We start from the raw sequence: 19,134 nt of genomic DNA on the forward strand, positions 1-19,134 counted from the left end.
CAATTTGTATCCCTTTTATGTGTGTCTCTTGCCTTATTGCTATGGCTAAGACTTCCAAAACTATATTAAATAGAAGTGGAGACAGTGGACACCCTTGTCTTGTTCCTGATTTTAGTGGAAAAGCTTCCAGTTTTTCCCCATTTAGTAATATGTTGGCTGTAGGCTTGTCATAAATAGCCTTTATTATATTGAGATATGTTCCTTCTATTCCCAGTCTCTGTAGGACTTTTATCATGAAGGGATGTTGGATTTTGTCAAATGCTTTCTCTGCATCTAATGAGATGATCATGTGATTTTTGTCCTTCAACCCATTTATGTAATGTATTACATTTATAGATTTGCGTATGTTGAACCATCCCTGCATCTCTGGGATAAAGCCTACTTGGTCAGGGTGAATGATCTTTTTGATATACTCTTGTATTCTGTTTGCCAATATTTTGTTGAGAATTCTTGCATCTATGTTCATGAGGGAGATTGGTCTGTAATTTTCTTTTTTTGTTCTATCTTTGCCTGGTTTTGGTATCAGGGTGATGCTGGCCTCATAGAAGGAGTTTGGTAGGATTCCTTCTTTTTCTATTTCCTGGAAAAGCTTAAGAAGCAATGCTGTTAGCTCTTCCTTAAAAGTCTGGTAAAATTCAGCAGTGAATCCATCCGGGCCTGGGCTTTTTTTAGTTGGGAGATTATTGATAACTGCTCGGATCTCCATGTTTGTTATAGGTCTATTTAAGTGATTAATCTCATTTTGATTTAATTTAGGTAGGTCATATAGATCAAGGAAATCATCCATTTCTTTCAGATTTTCATACTTTGTGGAGTATATGCTTTTATAGTATGTCCCTATAATTTTTTGAATTTCTCTGGAATCTGTTGTGATGTTACCTTGTTCATCTCTGATTTTATTAATTTGTGTCTCTTCTCTCTTTCTTTTGGTCAGATTTGCTAAGGGTTTATCAATCTTGTTTATCCTTTCAAAGAACCAACTCTTTGTTTCATTAATTCTTTGGATTGTTCTTTTTGTTTCTATTTCATTAATTTCTGCCCTAATCTTTATTATTTCTTCCCGTCTACTACTTTTTGGTTTGCCTTGTTCTTCTTTTTCCAAGGCTTTAAGGCGAAGCATTAGGTCGTTTACTTGCGACCTTTCTAATTTCTTAATATAGGCACTTAAGGCTATAAATTTACCTCTTAGAACTGCCTTCATTGTGTCCCAGAGATTTTGGTATGTTGTGTTCTCATTATCATTTGACTCTATAAATTTTTTGATTTCCTTTTTGATTTCTTCATTGACCCACTCATCATTTAGTAGTGTATTGTTTAGTTTCCATGATTTTGTGTATGCTCTATAGCCTTTCTTGCTACTGATTTGTAGTTTAATTCCATTGTGGTCAGATAGAATGCAAGGAATTATTTCAATTTTCCTGAATTTGTTAAGATTTGCTTTGTGTCCTAATATATGGTCTATTTTAGAGAATGTTCCATGTGCTGCTGAAAAGAATGTATATTCTGCAGCCTTTGGATGAAATGTCCTGTATATATCTGTTAGGTCCATTCCTTCTATGACCTCATTTAGTCCAGATGCCTCTCTGTTTATTCTTTCCCTGGATGACCTGTCAATTGATGAGAGTGGGGTGTTAAAGTCACCCACCACCACCGTGTTTGGTGTTATCTGTGACCTTAGTTCTAATAGTGTTTGTTTGACGAATTTGGGAGCCCCCATGTTAGGTGCATATATGTTTAGGATTGTAATGTCCTCCTGTTGGAGTGTGCCCTTAATCAATATAAAGTGACCTTCCTTATCTTTTTTGACTAACTTCGGACTAAAGTCCACCCTGTCTGATATTAGGATAGCAACCCCTGCTTGTTTTCTAGGCCCATTTGCTTGAAACACTGTCTTCCAACCTTTCACCCTAAGATAATGTCTATCCTTTGTAGAAAGGTGAGTTTCTTGAAGACAACAAATTGTAGGATCCTGCTTTTTAACCCAGTCTGCAAATCTATGTCTTTTCGTTGGGGCATTGAGACCGTTGATATTAAGAGATATTATTGAAAGGTGTGTATTTATGTTTGCCATTTGTGTGTGTGTGTGTGTTACTTGTTCTACCTGTGCTCTCTTCTGTTAACTGGTATTTGAGTATGGCTGGTTTTTTCTAGGTTCCTTATATGTGTGCTTTTCCTTTTGTTCAGCATGGAGGATTCTATCAAGTATTTTCTGTAGAGCTGGTTTTGTCTTCAGATATTCCTTTAACCTGCTTTTGTCATGGAATGTCTTTATTTCTCCATCTATTTGGATGGATAACTTTGCAGGATAAAGTAACCTTGGTTGACAGTTGTTATCTTTCAGAACTTGGAATATATCACTCCAGGCCCTTCTGGCTTTAAAAGTTTGTGTTGAATAATCTGCTGTAATCCTGATGGGCTTGCTTTTGTAGGTAACTTGATTTTTCTCTCTAACTGCTTTCAATATTTTTTCTTTGGTTTGTGTGTTTGGAAGTTTGAGTATAATGTGGCGAGGAGAGTTTCTTTCTGGGTTTTGTCTGGCTGGGGTTCTAAAGGCTTCCTGTATCTGTATTGGCACCTCTTTCCCAATTTTGGGAAAATTTTCCTCTATGATTTTGTTGAAGATGCCTACTATGCCTCTGGAGTGGAATTCTTCTCCTTCTACTATGCCCTGAATTCTTATATTGGATCTTTTCATAGTGTCCCGAATATCTTGAAATTCCCACTCATACTTTTCTATAAGTTTGTCTTTCTCTTTGTTGGACTGCATTAGGTCTGCCACCTGATCTTCTAGCTTAGATATTCTGTCCTCTCCCTCATCCATCCTACTGGTGAGATTTTCTACAGAGTTTTTTATTTCATTAACTGTGTTCTTCATTGCTAGTAATTCTGACTGGTTTTTCTTTATTATTTCTATTTCTCTATTTATGTCTTGTATTGCCTTCTTTATTTCATTAAATTGGTGTCCTGCCTCTTCTTTGATTCCTTTGATTTCCTCTTTGATTTCTTCTTTGATTGTTTTCATGTGTTCTTTGACCTCTTTGAACATATTTATAATTATTCTTTTGAACTCTTTCTCAGGCATTTCCTCTAACTCTTTCTCGCTGGAGGACATTTCTGATGCATTAATACTTTTAGGTGGATTTATATCGTCTTGCTTTTTAGTGTTTCTTGTGTTATAATGTATATATTTTTGCATCTTGGATTAAGTTAATGCTTGGATTTTCTAGCTAGCTGTGTATTCTTAGCTGTATCAATTGATTTGATGTAATATATTTTCAGGGTAGGACCTTAAGGTATTAGGTGTGGCTCTTAAGACTCTCAGAGTATCTACAAAGATGTTCTTAGGGGTTGAGTTTCCCTGCTATAGGAGTATTCAAGCAGGCTGAGTGGAATAATATACTGGTAGATTCTAAAATTTAACTAAACACTGTACCCATTCCATCAAAAACAGCCCCGAGTATGTATGCAAGAGTAGTTATTATAATGACCAGATCCTCTATCAACAAAGAGGTTTAGATTTCTGGTCTGTTGAGGTATCCAAGTCAGCTTGTGACCAAGTGAGACCCTTCCCTGGTGCAATCCCAGTTACCTTGGGTGATTGTGGTCTCAGTCAAGTTGCTGCCTGGGTCGTCGGGCTGCTGTTCTGATTTCTGGAGCTGGGCACTTGCTTTTCCTACGGGGCAAACTGAGTCGCTGCTGCCGCCTCTGCAGCTGTTGTAGCTGCCACCCCCGGAGCCCCCACCGCTGCTGAAGCTGCCGTTGCCGTGTCCACCGCTGCTGCTCACCCCGAAGCCACTGCTACGGGATCTGCCACCGCTGCCGCTCCTGGGTCCGCTGCTGCTGGGGCCGCTGGTACCGGTGCTGGAGCCGCTGAAGTTGCTGCCGAATTCTGCTCCTGCTTGGGTCCCGCCGTCAGCCCAAGTTGGCGTGGCCAGTCCCGGGCCGCTGCTGTGTTCGCTGGAGCTGGGTTCAGGCGGCGGGGGAGGGGAGGGAGCTGCGGCTGCTCTGGTTGTATCGCTTCTCCACGTGTGCTTTTACCTCGCGGTCTGCTCCTCCCTCCGTTGCTCGCTGCCGTTCTCCCCTCACGTTTCCCGAGTTGCGGAGAGCGCGGTGTGAGGGGAAAATCCCGCACCTGGCTTGTCCTGCGGCTCGAGCCGAGAGTCCGGCGGTTTTCTGCCGCTCCGCGGTTGCGGCGGGTAGCCGAGCCGCCCCGGAGCCGCTGTTCCTGCCTGTGCAGGCTCTGGATGCTCTAGAACTCTTCCACTTCTCCGCTGCCGCCTCAACTTCCTATACACCTCACTTTTTAGTAAAAGCATGTATTTTGCTGAGTTTTTTTTGGTCTTTCCCCCCCCAGGCTGCTTTGGCGTGGTACCTACGCCGCCATCTTAACCGGAAGTCCAGCTCATAATTTTTTTTTTTGTTCACTTTTATTTACTTATTATTTGAGAATGACAGAGAGAGAGAGAGAGAAAGAGAGAGAGAGAGAGAGAGAGAGAGAATGGGTGCGCCAGGGCCTCCAGCCACTGCAAATGAACTCCAGGCATGTGCACCCCCTTGTGCATCTGGCTCATGTGGGTCCTGGGGAATTGAGCCTCGAACCGGGGTCCTTAAGCTTCACAGGCAAGCGCTTAACTGTTAATCCATGTCTCCAGCCCATCATAAATTCTTTAATGGGGTAAATGTGGTCTCTAGCCAAAGTTCTGAAAAAGCTATAAAAATTCATGTTTGATATACATTGTATATAACATAATTTGTGTTTTTTTTTTAATTTTTATTAACATTTTCCATGATTATAAAATATATCCCATGGTAATTCCCTCCCTCCCCACCCCCACACTTTCCCATTTGAAATTCCATTCTCCATCATATTACCTCCCCATTACAATCATTGTAATTACATATATACAATATCAACCTATTAAGTATCATCCTCCCTTCCTTTCTCTACCCTTTATGTCTCCTTTTTAACTTACTGGCCTCTTAATTTGTGTTTTTTTAATCTAGGTGCCTAATTCGTCAACACAGGTAAGTGTTCTTTTAAATATATACTAAATATTTTTATTTTATTTGGGAGAGGGAGAGAAAGAGAGAAAAGAAAGAAAGAAAGGAAGGAAGAAAGAAAGAAAGAAAGAAAGAAAGAAAGAAAGAAAGAAAGAAGAGAATGGGTGCACCAGGGCCTCCAGCCACTGCAAACCAACTCAAGATGCATGAGCCATCATGTACATCTAGCTTACATGGGTCCTGGGGAATTGAACCTGGGTCCTTTGGCTTTGCAGGCAAGCGCCTTAAGTGCTAAGCCATCTCTGTAGCCCAATATATATTAAATACATATATTTTAAATTAAATTTAATTTTTTGTTTTCAAAGGTAGGATTTCACTCTAGCCCAGGCTGACCTGGAATTCACTCTGTGGTCTCAGGGTGGCCTCAAACTCATGGCGATCCTCCTACTTCTGCCTCCCAAGTGCTGGGATTAAAGGTATGCGCCACCACGCCCAGCTCCAACTCTTTTTTTTTTTTTTAAACTTCTTAAAAATTTATTTATTTGAGAGAGAGAGAGCGAGAGCGAAAGAGGCAGGTAGAGAAAGAAGACAGTAGATGCACCAGGGCTGCTCGCTACTGCAAATGAACTCTAGATACATGCACCACCTTGTGCATATGGCTTATGTGGTTCCTGGGGAATTGAACATGGGTCCTTTAGCTTTGCAGGCAAGCACCTTAACCACTAAGCAATCTCTTCAGCTGCTAAAAATACTTTTTATTTGCAAGCACAGAGAAAGAGGGTGGGGGAATGGGTATGCCAAGGCCTCCTGCAACCTCAAATGAACTCCAGACACATGTAGCTTTTGGTACATCTGGCTTTACATGGATACTAGGGGAATCAAACCCAGGCCATCAGACTTTGCAAACAAGTACCTTTAACCTCTGAGTCCGCAACGTGTTTCTTACTGGACAGTGAGACAGTCCATAACACACTGGCTTATGTTAGAGCGTATTGAGATGCTCACATGTATTGTGGCAAGACCATTCATGACCAGTTACAGAAACATTTCCCAGAGTGGGAAGAGTGAAATATGTTGGGGTCCACGGCTCAGATATTCAAAGTTCTTCATTTTTTTCTTAGTATTTTTGTTTGTTTTGTTTTGTTTTTATGGTTCTGGGAATTAAACTCATGCACATGCTAGGCAGGCAAGAAGTGTACACTGAATCATATCCCCAGCCCCTCCTCACTTTTTCCAGTTTAAGTGACAGAACTGGTTGACAGTGGGTACATTGGCCTCTGTCCACTCAGGGCATCCCTGCTCTCTTTTAGTGTCCTCAGGGAAGCGGCTCTGAGGAGGCTGTGCAGTGTAGAAACTTGACCACCTTGCTTGCTGTGTGCATGCCTGTGCGGGAGGCCAGAGCCTCAGTGTGCTGCTGCCACAGGGGTTGGTTTCAGGAGGAATTACAGTCAAAACTTGTCACACCTTGGTCTGGGCTGTCTGTCAGGCTATGGTCATGTCAGGGGAAGGCTGTGGATCCCCTTGCTGTCGTTCTAGAGTTTGTGTTCTTGCATTGTTCCTGCCTGTGAACAATCCTGAGGGAGACCTAAGACCATGGCCTTGTTACAGGGAACTGCCTAGGCTCAAAACTCTGTCTTGTCAGTTTTCCTGTGCCAAGAGAACAGCAAGTGTGACAGTTACTTTCTTATTGCTGGGATAAAACACCTGACCAAAAGCATCTGATGGGAGGAAAGGGTTTATTTTGGCTACAGTCTCCAGGGGTAGCTCCGTGATGGCAGGGAAAAGCATGGCATGAGCAGAGGCTGGACATCACCTCTGCCATAGCAGATGGACAACAGTACAAGAGTGAGCTGAGCTCTGGCAAGGGGAAAGCTGAGCTGTAACACCGGAAAGCCCGCCCCCAACAACACACCTCCAGCAAGGCTCCACTTCCCACATTGCCATCAGCTGGGGACCAAGCATTCCGAACACATGAGTTTGTGGGGAACAACTGATTCAAACTATCACAGCAGGTGTCTGCAGAGCCTGAGGCAGGCCAGTGGGAGAACACCTGAAGGCTGGCAGCCGCTTCACATAAGACGCCATCATGATAGGGACACTACTGAATTGGTTTCACAGTCTCCTGACATGAGGATGTGTCCAGAGAGATTTGAATGGCCTTCTGTAGACCACTGTGTTAGTGATCAGGCCTTAGCAAAGCCCAGCCTTGATACAGCATGGGTTCCATATCTGTGCCATGCCCCAAGGATCAGGGGTAGGTGTGGAAACCCCTCTTGACCCAAGCTGTCCACTGGTCCCTCTTAGGAACCCAGTATGCATGGCATGGAAAGGGTGGCCATATCCCTTGAGAGTGCTTTGATTCTTATTCTTTTTTTTTTTTTTTTTTTTTTGTTATTTGAGGGGTAGGACTCTGGCTCAGGCTGACCTGGAATTCACTATGTAGTCTCAGGCTGTCCTTGAACTCATGGTAATCCTCCTACCTCTGTCTCTTGCGTGCTGGAATTAAAGGTGTGCGCCACCATACCCGGCTAAAAGTGCTTTGATTCTTGTTCCATACTTGACTAACCTGGGGTTGGCGATCCTGTTCGCATGTCCTGGGTACATCTTTAGTTAGGGCTGCACCCAGTGTGAATGGCCCCACAATGGGTTTTGTAGTGGTTTATGCTGGGAAGGGCAGCCAGCAGGCTGGGAATGTCTGTTGTGAAAAGTAGTAAGGCTAGGGCTGGAGGGATGGCTTAGCTGTTAAGGCATTTGCCTGCAAAGCCAAAGGACTCAGGTTCGATTCCCCAGGACCCACGTTAGCCAGATGCATAAGGGGCCACATGTGTCTGGAGTTCATTTGCAGTGGCTTAGGCCCTAGCATGCCCATTCTCTCTCTCTCTCTTTCTCTGTCAAATAAATAAATAAATATAAATTATTTTTTAAAAAGTAGTAGGGCTACTGAGGCACAGAGTGGGCACCAGGCTTCGTTCTAGGTGCTGAGAATATCTGACTCCTCGGAGGCAGATCCTGAATGTCCCTGCTTGGCAGGTGAGGTGCCAAGAGAGGGATCAGCTCACCCATGGTCACTGCTGGGGCAGGAACCTAGACATCCTGACCCAGATCCTCGCACTGTATACCAATATTGGACTGCTGTAGTTTATCACAGGCCCTGTGTCACTGGCCTCGCACACACTCCCTCTTTGCACCTTGCAGCCTCAGAATGTGGCAGGCTGGGCCTTTCACCTCGGATCTGCGTCACTCCTGAGCTCCTGCTCTAAAGAACAAGCATTGAGATTTTTTTTTTTTTTTTTTTTTGCAGGGTAGGGTCTCACTGTAGCCCAGGCTGACCTGGAACTTACTATTTAGTCTCAAGAGTGGCCTTGAAGAGAATTTTTTTTTTAACCAAAAAGAAAAAGCATCATTTCCAGGGCCCCTTAGTGGGTCTAGAGTGCAGACATGGTATCCATTGTCCTGAGCCACCCATGAGCTGATGGACCTGCAAGTCAGGTGTGCTGTGACTTTACCAGTGTCTAGTCTAAGGATGGCATGTGACCCAACAGGACACTGAGGATATCCAGATAGCCCTATAATAATAATATAATAATGGAATCATTATCATGGCTGGCTGTCCCAGTGATATGCTGCAGCCAGAGCAGTCCTTGCCACCCACACTATAGCCCACTTTTTCCAAAGCTTGTTTTCCTTGCGTGGAGGCCTCTACCAAATCAGGTCTACATGTGTGCTCAGACCAGGCAACCCAGTTGTCTTGTGATGACTTCAGCAAGAGCTCCTTACGTCACACCCAGTACTCCCCACATGACTCTCCATCCCAGCAGGCAGCTAGGTGGGCATGGGCATGGTTTTGTTTCCTGACACCTTGTCCCTATTCTCTGTCCTGTGAGAGCTAGCTGGTGTTACTGAACTGTGTCATGGGATGAGTGGTTCTGTCCTGAAGAGTAGTTGCAAGTTTTCTTGTCATAGGAACAGACACATAAGGACTGCTGATTTCTCTTAAAAATGACACCTGAAGGTGGGCATGGTGGCACATATCTTTAACCCCATCACTCGGGAGGCAGAGGTAGGAGGATCACCATGAATTCCAGGTCAGCCTAGGCTAGAGAGAGACCCTACCTCGAAAACCAAAAAATCCAAAAAGCAAAAAACAAACAACAAAAACACCTTAGGTACTTACCAATGTAAACAATCAACATCTTGGCATGTAGAGGGCAAAGTTCAAGATGGTTTAAAAGAGTGAGGCATGGAAGTCAGACTCCTTTGCAGATTGGATTCAAAGCATTGAAATGTAGACTCCTGTTGACGCAGCCCAGCTGTCTCAGGGGTCTATGCAGTGCTTTGTCACTCTGCTGCTGCTGGTCACAAATGTCCTTTACTAGCATTGGGTTTATCAGGCTTCCCAGGTTTGCCTAAAAGGTTTATCTGTCTCTGTTTTGTCTTGCCATGATCTCTCCACCCACCTGCCTAGCCACTCTCTATGTGAGGTGTGTATGAAATTGGCTGTCACCTGTATGTTTAGGGAAGCTGAGGGCTTCTGACCATATACTCTGGGACTGGGGAGAGAAGTGTGGACTTCTCAATACTGTGTAGTAGAGATGAGTGTGTGCGTGTGTGTGAGCTGGGGCTATTTGAGTATGTTTGTTAAGTAATTCACATACCATAATATTAACCTTTTCTTGGTGCTGGGTTTTAAACCCAGGCCTCTCACATGCTGACCACTCACTCTGTCCAAATGTACAATTCAGTGATTTTGTCCAGTGTACAATTCAGTAGCGCATCACCAAATTGTGCAGTCATCACTGTGATCTAATACCAGAGCATTTGCATCACTCCAAAAGAAACCCTTATTTATTCTTCCTGCTCCGCCCCAGACACTGACAGTCACTTCAGTCTCTGTGGTCTTGCCTGTTGGGAAAGTTCATGTCATGGAATCCTATGACATGTGACCTTTCATGTCTGGCTTCTTTCACTTGTACCTTCTCAAGACTCAGACTCACTATGGAGGTGTCAGTCCTTCATTTATGTTTATGGGTGAGTACTATTTCTTGTGCAGGTAGACATTTGATTCATCTAGTCGTCAACTGGTGGACATTTGGGTTGTTTTCATTTCTGTCTATGATGAACAGGTAGCTGTGAGCATTGATGTACAAGTTTCTGAGTGAGCTTTTTTTTTTGCTTTTCAAGGTAGGCTCATTCTAGCCCAGGCTGATCTGGAATTCACTATATAGTCTCAGGGTGGCCTCAGACTCACAGTGATCCTCCTACCTCTGCCTCCAAAGTGCTAGGTGCCACCACACCCTGCTGTGTGCACATTTATTTATTTATTTATTGTTTTTCAAGGTAGGGTCTCACTCTAGCCCAAGCTGACCTAGAATTCATTAAGTTGTCTCAGGGTGGCCTCCAACTCAGGGTGACCCTCCTACCTCTGCCTCCCGAGTACTGGGATTAGAAGTGTGCACCACCACATCCGGCTAAGTGAGCATATTTTGACAGTTTGGGTTGTGGCATTCTCTTTGTGAATGTATGGTGTGTGTTTGGGTGGGAATGCCTGCATTTTTGCAAATGTGATCTCACAGCATGTACTGTGCTGGGCTACATGTGCCCTCACTTGGCAGTGTGTCACTAAAAGTTTATCTTAGGTTTTAGTTCATTTAAGTGGGTGACCTGTGCCACTGTGTGTGGTGTCCTTAATAATCCAGGCCATCTTTCCTGGCAGGTCCCCATCACCATCCAGTCCATTACCATTCGGTCTCTGAATAAAACACTGACCCAGCTGGAAGACCCTGACATTCTGTGGCCTGCCCTGATAGCTGCTGGGCAGGAGAGAATCTGCAACAATGTTGTTCTTGAGGTAGGAGCCCAGTATGGCTTCACTGCTCTGTGGCTGACTGTGGCTTTTTGGCTTGTGGGGGAGCTGCATGCTCTCCAGTGGGACTCTGGCCTGGCCTGTGCTGGCACTTTCCTTGGCCTGGCCTCCTGCTGCCTCTGTGCTGTGTCTGAGAACACTTCTTCCCTTGTGCCCACCAGCATAGCAACTTGCAAAAATGCATCTTCATTTTCTTGCCACTGTTGTGCTTGCCTAGACACATTTGCCCTGCAGAAATAAGCTAATCAAGCCAGGCATTGTAGTGCATGCCTTTGATTATAGCACTCAAGAGGCAGAGGTAGGGGATCACTGTGGATCTAGGCCAACCTGGGATTACATAGTGAATTCCAGCTCAGCCTGGGCTAAAGTGAGACCCTACCTAGAAAAAAAAATTAAGAACAAAAATAAATAAGCTAATCACAATGTGCTGACTTATATCCAGAAATTGGGCACATGGAGATTCAGGTATCGCCAGCTGCTGGGGTGGTGCTGAGGGCACAGCACAGGAGCCCAGGGTTGGAGACAGTAGGTGGCTGCTGCTTCCTCCTCTCCTCTCTTCTCCTTCCCTCCCTCCCCTTCGCTTTTATTTCAAGGCTCAACTCCCTATGTAGCTGGCGATGGTCTTAAACTTCTGCTCCTCCTGCCTCCACCTCTGGAGTGCTAGGATTACAGGTGGGTGCCACCACACCTGGTTTATGCAGTGCTGAGGATTAAACCCAGGACTTCCTGCAAGCTAGGCAAGCATTTACTTCCTGAAGTACATCCCCAGCCCTAAGGATGAGCATCTTGCTGGTTGTTTATCTGCTGTCAGCCCAGCCACTGAGTGGCAACAGGACAGGCATGTCTGTTGTAGGTGAGGTACGGCCTCACGTACACGGAGGCGGGTGAAATCTGGGAAGCGGGTCTGTCCCTCCTTCTGGGGGCAGTAAGCAGCACGGTGGCTCTCCTGCAGCAGAAGTTTGAGATTCACTTTATTCAGGTAAGTCTGATCAACTGTGTTCAAGTAGTTACCTGCCAAGTTAAAAACAATCCCCACTTCTACGGCAGTCAGCTTTGAAGCCTTACCACGTCTCACCCTGTGTTCTGAACCCGTGCTGGCAGGTGGGGTGATGAACCTGAATGCAGCCCCTGCATCTTTTGCAGTTAGAAGCAAGACCCCTCTGCGTTTGCTCACATTTTCACAGCATGCCCTACTCCCACACTCCAAGATCCATTTATAGTCTCGAATGGGGGAGTCTTGCACTGGGTGGTGATTCTAGGTTTGGTACTGAGCAGCTCTGCAGCCCTCCCTGCCCGTTCTCCATTAATGTGAGCACTGCTGGGGCCTGTCCACCTTGTCTTGCAGAACAACACCAAGCCTGTTCCTCTTAGTGGAAACCCTGGTTATGTGGTGGGGCTCCCCCTGGCTGCTGGGTTTCAGCCTCAGAAGGGATATCCTTTTTGGTTCTGTGGAGGCGCTTGTCTTCCCGGTGCACATGTGTGGGCCACGCTCCTCCTTGCCGCTGGAGCCTGAACTTCCTGTGAGCAGTGGCTCTGGGGGGGCTGGGGCCGAGTTGGCACTGGTACCTGGGGGAAGCCACATAGCCTTGGAAATACATCAGTGTCTTAAAACAGATACCTGAAGATAGAAAGGTTGAATGCACTCAATTTCTATTCATTCATTCATCCAGTCTGAATGAATTCATTCAGACAGTCTGTGGTGGTGGTATAGTGGTGAGCACAGCTGCCTTCCACTTTTGAGACAGTCTCAATCTCTATCCCTAGATAGTCTAACATTCACCATACAGCCCAGGCTGGTCTTGAACTCATGATCCTCCTGTCTCAGCTTCCTGAACACTAGGATTACAGACTTATGCCATTACTAGTCAGCTTCACATTTAGACAGAGACTCCTAAACAGATTTAGAGGTTTTGAAATTTTGGACTTTTTTTTGTCTTGTTTTTGTGATGCTGAAAGGGATAGAATGCAGAGCCTCATGCGTACTGCAAGCACTCTACCACTGAACTACACTCTAGCCTCTTCCCACTACTTCTTCTTCTTCTTCTTCTTCTTCTTTTTTTTTTTTTTTTTTTTTTTTGGTTTTCTGAGGTAGGATCTTGCTATAGCCCAGCCTGACCTGGAATTCACTATGTAGTCTCAGTGTGGCCTCAAACTCAGGGCAATCCTCCTACCTCTGCCTCCCAAGTGCTGGGATTAAATGTGTGCGCCACCATGCCCAGCTTACTTTTTCTTTTGAGACATTTTCCCACACTGGCCTGGAACTCACTCTATAGTCCAGGCAGACCTTGCCTCAGCCTATTGGGCAGCCGGAATTACAGGTGTGTGCCACCATGCCTGGCTGGACTTAATTTGGAAGGACCAGTTTTGGAGATGTTTTCTCCTGAGGGTGAACCATACAAGGAAAACACTTCTAACATGGTTTTGCTGTCCTGGGAAGGAACCCAGAGGGCAAGAGCAGGGAGGGGATTTGGGTCTTACTCACATCACAGTGGCGACACATCATCTTCTGGAGAGTCAGACTTCTGTTGCACTGGGCGGTTGTTCCTTAACAGACTGTGAATGTCTGGGATTATTCAGACAACAAACAGATATGGGCAGTTTACTATTCTTCAGAGCACAACGGAGCAGGACTGCTTAGCCAGCGAAGGGCCTCGAACCCCAATCTTGTTTGGCTACAATATGCAGTCTGGCTGTCGATTAAGGTGAGTATGGCTGGTGTCTACTGGAACTTGACCTGATCAACAGAGAATGCCTTCCTACCTGTCCTCTCCCTTTGCTGCTGCACTCATATGACAGCTGCCTGCACTTTATCATTAATGATAGAACAACAAAATGACAACCGGTTTTCCTACCAAATATGGCAGGAGTCTCTGTGTGTTTGGTGTGTAAAGTTGTATAGTGCTTGAATTCTGAACAGGAATTACTCCCTGAAAGGCCTTCCTATACTTCTGATTTTTGTTTGTTTTGTTTTCTGAGGTAGGGTTTCACTGTAGCCCAGGCTGACCTGGAATTCAATATGTCGTCTCAGGCTGGCCTTGAACTCACAGCAATTTTCCTACCTCTGCCTCCTGAGTGCTGGGATTAAAGATGTGTGCCACCATACCTGGCTGTTTCTGAATTTTTAATTTATACAGAGTAAGAAAACCAATGAAAGAAACCATGAATATGATGCCTTCTTTTTTTTTTTTTTTATATAGGGTCTCACTGTAGACCTGGAATTCAATGTGTAGTTTCAGGTGGCCTTGAATCTATGTGATCCTCCTACCTCAGCCTCCTGAGTGCTGGGATTAAAGGCATGCACCAACATGCTTGGCTATCTTCCATCTTTTTTTATATGGGGTCTAAATATTAAGCCCAGGTATTCAGGCTTTAGCAGCAAATACTTTACACACTGAGCCATCTCCTAGACTTCATTATGTAGTCCCAGGCTGGCTTAGAACTCATGATGATCCTCCTACCTCAGCATCTGAAGTTCTGGGATTAAAGGCATGCACCACCACATCCACCTGGCACAGAGATATTGAGAATGGGTACACCAAGGCCTCCTGCTGCAAATGAACTCCGGACACATGTGCCAACTTGTGACTTGTGCATCTGGCTTTATGTGGGTACTGGGAAGTTGAACTTGGGTTATTAGGCTTTACAGGCAAGCACCTTAACCTCTGAGCAATCCCTCCAGCCTTTTGTTTTTATTTTGAGACAAGGTCTCACAGTGTAGCCCAGACTGGCTTCAAAGTCCTAATCCTCTGCCTGTGCATCCTAAGTGTTTCTTGATGTTTGGTTTTTCACTTTCCTTTTTAAATGTGCTATTGCACTTCAGGAAGGCCTGGGGGATGTGGGGAGGCAGCATTGCTCCAGGTTCTGGCCACAGCACCCTGACTCAGGAGGAAGCTTTGGGGGAACACAGTTTGGGAAACAGTGCTTTGGATCATCTCCATAGCCACAGTTGGGGTCACTTTAGCTTGGGTCAGATGACCCCCCTTCTGAAGAGGGGGCAGGATGAAAGTCAAAGGCGTGCATGTTGTAGATCCTCTCTCAGCCTCTCTTTCTCCCCAAGGCTGACGGGTGCCATCCCATGCCAGCTCCTGGCACAGAAGGTACAGGGTTTGCTCAGGGGCCAGGGCTTCCCGGACTACGTAGCCTCGTTTGGAAACACTCGGGTCCAGGATGTGCAGGACTGGGTGCCTGTCCACTTCATCACCCACTTGTCCAACATGAAGGTAAAGGGGAAGAAGTGGAAGGCCACCTGCTGGTGTGCCAACCTCTATTAGGTGGGCTGTGGAAGGTGGGGACACGGGTGGGGGAGAGGACTGGCTCTGACAGAGCATGGGCTTTGTTAGCAGGTGGGCCTGGGCCTGAATACCAGCTTTGCTCCTCATTAGCAATGTCATCTTTGGCTAATGAATTTATGGACTTGAACATCTGCTTCTTTATCTATGAAATGGGAATGCAAATACTGACCTTCTGGGGTTTACCAAGAGGGCTAAATGAGGTCACATTTGTTTGGCCCGTGGCACTTAGTGGTCACTCCATACATTGGAAGTGCTGCTGATTACCACCCTTAGTCAGAGAATCTGAAGGCTGTCTGAGATGCTTCAAAATTTGTGGCCACCACCCAGCCTCACATGATGGTACATTCAAAACGCAGGTCCACGGAAAACTTTGTATAAAGTTACCTCCTGTTCCAGCTGTCAGAAACCTAAAACCCACACCCTTGTTGATAAATTTATTAGTGGCAACTCCGAGCAGGGTTCAGGAGTGGTGGTGGCCAAGGTACTGGGAGAGTTGTGCACACAGCCGCGGTTGGCAGGGGGTAAGGAGCAGGTAGGATGGGGACTCTGAAGTCTAGGTTGGGGAGAGAGGTGCAAGTGTAGGGAGCAAGGCAAAGGCAGATACAGGTCAGAGATGAAGAGCACTCATCTACTCACTTCACTTTAGGAAAGAGGAAGAACATGGCATCTGTGCCTTTGCTGTTGGAGAAAGGGACTGCTCTTCGTTTGTTCTCCCCCCCCACTTTTTTTTTGAGGTAGGGTCTTTCTCTAGCCCAGACTGACCTGAATTCACTGTGTAGTCCCAAGATGGCTTCAAATTCACTGAAATCCTCCTACCTCTGACTCCTGAGTGCTGGGATTAAAGTTGTGTGCCACCGTGCCCTGGCAGGACTGCCCTTCTAAAGAAGGACCTTGGGAATGGTCCTGAGGCAGTCTCAATTTCCATACTAAGTGGCAGCCAGGTGGTAGGGGAGAGAGAGGGTTAGGAAAGAACTCTGAGACTCTGAAATTGACTTGGCCAACTTCTCACTCATGTCCATACAAATATTCCAAAATCTGAAAAATCCAAAACATGGCCTTGAGAGATAGCTCAGTGGTTAAGGTGATTGCCTGCAAAGTCAAAGGACCAAGTTTGATTCCCCAGGACCCACGTGTGTTGCATATGTCTGGAGTTCATTTGCAGTAGCTGGAGGCCCTAGTGTGCCAATTCTCTCTCTGTCTCTCAAATAAATAAAAATAAAAAATAATGTTTTTAGCCAGGCATGGTGGTTCACGCCTTTAATCCCAGCACTTGGGAGGCAGAGGTAGGCGGATCACCATAAGTTCAGGCCACCCTGAGACTACATAGTGAATTCTAGGTCAGCCTGGGCTAGAGTGAGACCTTACCTTGAAAAACCATGATAAATAAAATGAAATAATAATTTTTAAAAATTCCTAAACACTTCTGGTGTTAAGCTTCTCGGATATGGGATGATCCTGACAAGGTAAGGTTAGTGCTAAGTCCCAGATGTCATGAGACGAGTGTGAGCACTGTCTCAAAGATGAGGCTTACTCCTGTCCTCAGCACAGCTTCCCATTCCATGCTGCCTGGTCTGTCACAGCAGCCCACTCGTGTTTTCAACTGCAAAGTTCCCCACAGAGTTTAATGGAAGTTGACATCCTACACATAGGTTCGGGTCACATGTGACTTTCCCACCCACCTCCAGCTTTGTCTTAGCAGTCAAGTGTGGGCTGTCCCAGCTTGTCCCTGGAGGTGTGCTCTCCATCTCCCCCTAATTGCCCCGCTTTCTCTCCAGCCTTTCATTATGCCTTTTGCATATTTATAGCACAGTACAATGGGGAGGGGAGCTCTCAAGCTCGAGTGCTTCTCCCTCCCCAGCAGCCCAGTCCCAGCACTCCCGCTTAGTCTTGGCTCAGCTCTGGGCTTATTGGTGCTGGGTGAAGACACCAGTCATTAGTGCCCATGGAAGCAGGCCCAGGAGCTGCCTAGCTAAGCTCGCACCTTCCGTCCATACCCGCTGCACCTACAGCTTGTCTTAGCCACAGGAGATTTGCTAGACAATTGAATGGCAAGGTTTCCAAAAGGCCCTCGCTACTGCAGAAATCCGGCTAATGCTTCTGGCAGATACCAATTTTGTTGGCCTTCTGGCTTTTCATGTCTTAAGACATGTATGTAGAAAAATGCTTTTTCTCTCTAATAATCATATGTTTACATTGATCATATCAGGCTTCGGGCCCTTTATGCCACCCCGCAACACAACCTTACAACTTTTTTTTTTTTTTTTTGAGATAGTGTCTCACTCTAGCCAAGGCTGACCTGGAACTTACTTTTTAGTCCCAGGCTGGCCTTAACTGCACAGCAATCCTCCTACCTGTGCTGGGATTAGAGGCGTGCACCATTACGCCCTGTTTGTATGCATATTTTGATCACAGTCCCCTCCCATTACCTTTTCTTTTTTTTTTTTTTTTTTTTTTTTTTGGTTTTTCGAGGTAGGGTCTCACTCTGGTCCAGGCTGACCTGGAATTAACTCTGTCATCTCAGGGTGGCCTTGAACTCATGGCGATCCTCCTACCTCTGCCTCTCGAGTGCTGGGATTAAAGGCATGCGCCACCACGCCCGGCCCATTACCTTTTCTTATCCCCATGTCCCTTCCATTGAACCTCTACTTTTTTCCAACTAGTCCTTTTACTTCTTTTGTTTTCTGAGGCAGGGTCTCACTCTGGCCCAGGCTGACCTGGAATTAGTCTCAGGGTGCCCTTAAACTCATGGCGACCTCCTCCCTCTGCCTCCTAAGTGCTGGAATTAAAGGTATGTACCACCATGCCCAGCTTCTTTTTTTTTTTTTTTTTAATTTGAGAGACAGAAAGAGACATATATATATATATATTGAGAGAGAATGGATGTGCCAGGGCCTGCAGACACATGCACCACCTTGTGCATCTGGCTTTACATGAGTATTGGGGAATTGAACTTGGGTCCTTAGGTTTTACAGGCAAGCACCTTAGCTGCTGATCTACCTCTCCAGCCCTGATGTCTTTGTTGTTTGAGGTAGGATTTCACTGTAGCCTAGCTTGACCTGGAATTCACTATGTAGTGTCAGGGTGGCCTTGAACTCCTGGTGATCCTCCTACTTCTGCCTCCTAAGTGCTGGGATTAAAGGTGTGCACCACCACGCCTGGCTCCCTTTTTTTCTTTAGCGTAGACCAAGCAAAGATTCTGGGACAGGCAGCATCCAGCCTGAGTTTGGGAAGTGTCATAGTGGCATCTGCTGTCAGTGAGATGAAGCATTATTATCTGACATTGTACAGATACTACCTCTGTCCCCAAATGGCCTATCTTAATTGGCAGTTGAGGAAATTAGGTAAGAGTGCTTAAACTTCCTCTCGGTACATTTTAACATAGATACAATCATACACAATTTCTGTATATCCTCTCCTCCTTCCTTTTTCCAGCCAGTCCCCAGAATCTTTGAGGTTAAATGGAGACTGGTAGAGCCCTGAAGGTCCCACAGATAGGTAAGGTAGTGGGACTGCCACAACTCCCCAATGACAGGGCTCTAAAATTGGTGGGGATGAATATTTCCCCTTGTGGTGCAGTATTTTTGGAGCACCAAGTGCTTTATGAAAACACACTTTGTCAAAGCCACTTGTACCTGAACTTCTAGTCTATTCACTCGAATGTTCAGAACATTTAGTAATAGGTGGAACATTTTATAATTAAAGCTCTCAGTGGCAGTTGAATTGGACTTGACACTGGGCAGTACTCGACTGCTTGCTGGCACTTTCTTCTGCAGGGTTCTTGCCAGCTCCCCGTGGCTCTGAGTATAGAAGTGAAGTGGACTAAGTATGGATCCCTGCTGAACCCCCAGGCCAGGATAGTGAACGTCACTGCGCAGCTCATCTCCTCCCAGGTTCCAGAGGTAGGCCTGGCCGGCTGTGGGGTCCCTGTGCAGGGTTGGGATGCAGCTCAGCCCTAAACCCACAGACAGGCAACAACAC

The 19,134-nt window shown here is 45.8% G+C and overlaps 1 protein-coding gene across 3 annotated transcripts in view; it reads left to right on the forward strand.

Annotated features, from left to right (window-relative positions):
• The window catches only part of Tctn1 (tectonic family member 1), a 53,444-nt gene that overhangs the window by 31,310 nt on the left and 3,000 nt on the right, over positions 1-19,134 (forward strand). For 2 of the 3 annotated variants that reach the window (XM_045132181.1, XM_045132183.1), the window contains exons 7-13: positions 5,005-5,025; positions 10,715-10,849; positions 11,718-11,843; positions 12,210-12,295; positions 13,426-13,566; positions 14,922-15,084; positions 18,930-19,055. In XM_045132181.1, the coding sequence (XP_044988116.1) occupies positions 5,005-5,025; positions 10,715-10,849; positions 11,718-11,843; positions 12,210-12,295; positions 13,426-13,566; positions 14,922-15,084; positions 18,930-19,055 (798 nt within the window). The remainder of the gene's footprint in view (positions 1-5,004; positions 5,026-10,714; positions 10,850-11,717; positions 11,844-12,209; positions 12,296-13,425; positions 13,567-14,921; positions 15,085-18,929; positions 19,056-19,134) is intronic. The other variant, XM_045132182.1, reaches the window with a different exon arrangement.

The sequence above is a fragment of the Jaculus jaculus genome, chromosome 13 (assembly GCF_020740685.1).
Source record: "Jaculus jaculus isolate mJacJac1 chromosome 13, mJacJac1.mat.Y.cur, whole genome shotgun sequence".
In the NCBI taxonomy this organism is placed as follows: Eukaryota; Metazoa; Chordata; class Mammalia; order Rodentia; family Dipodidae; genus Jaculus; species Jaculus jaculus.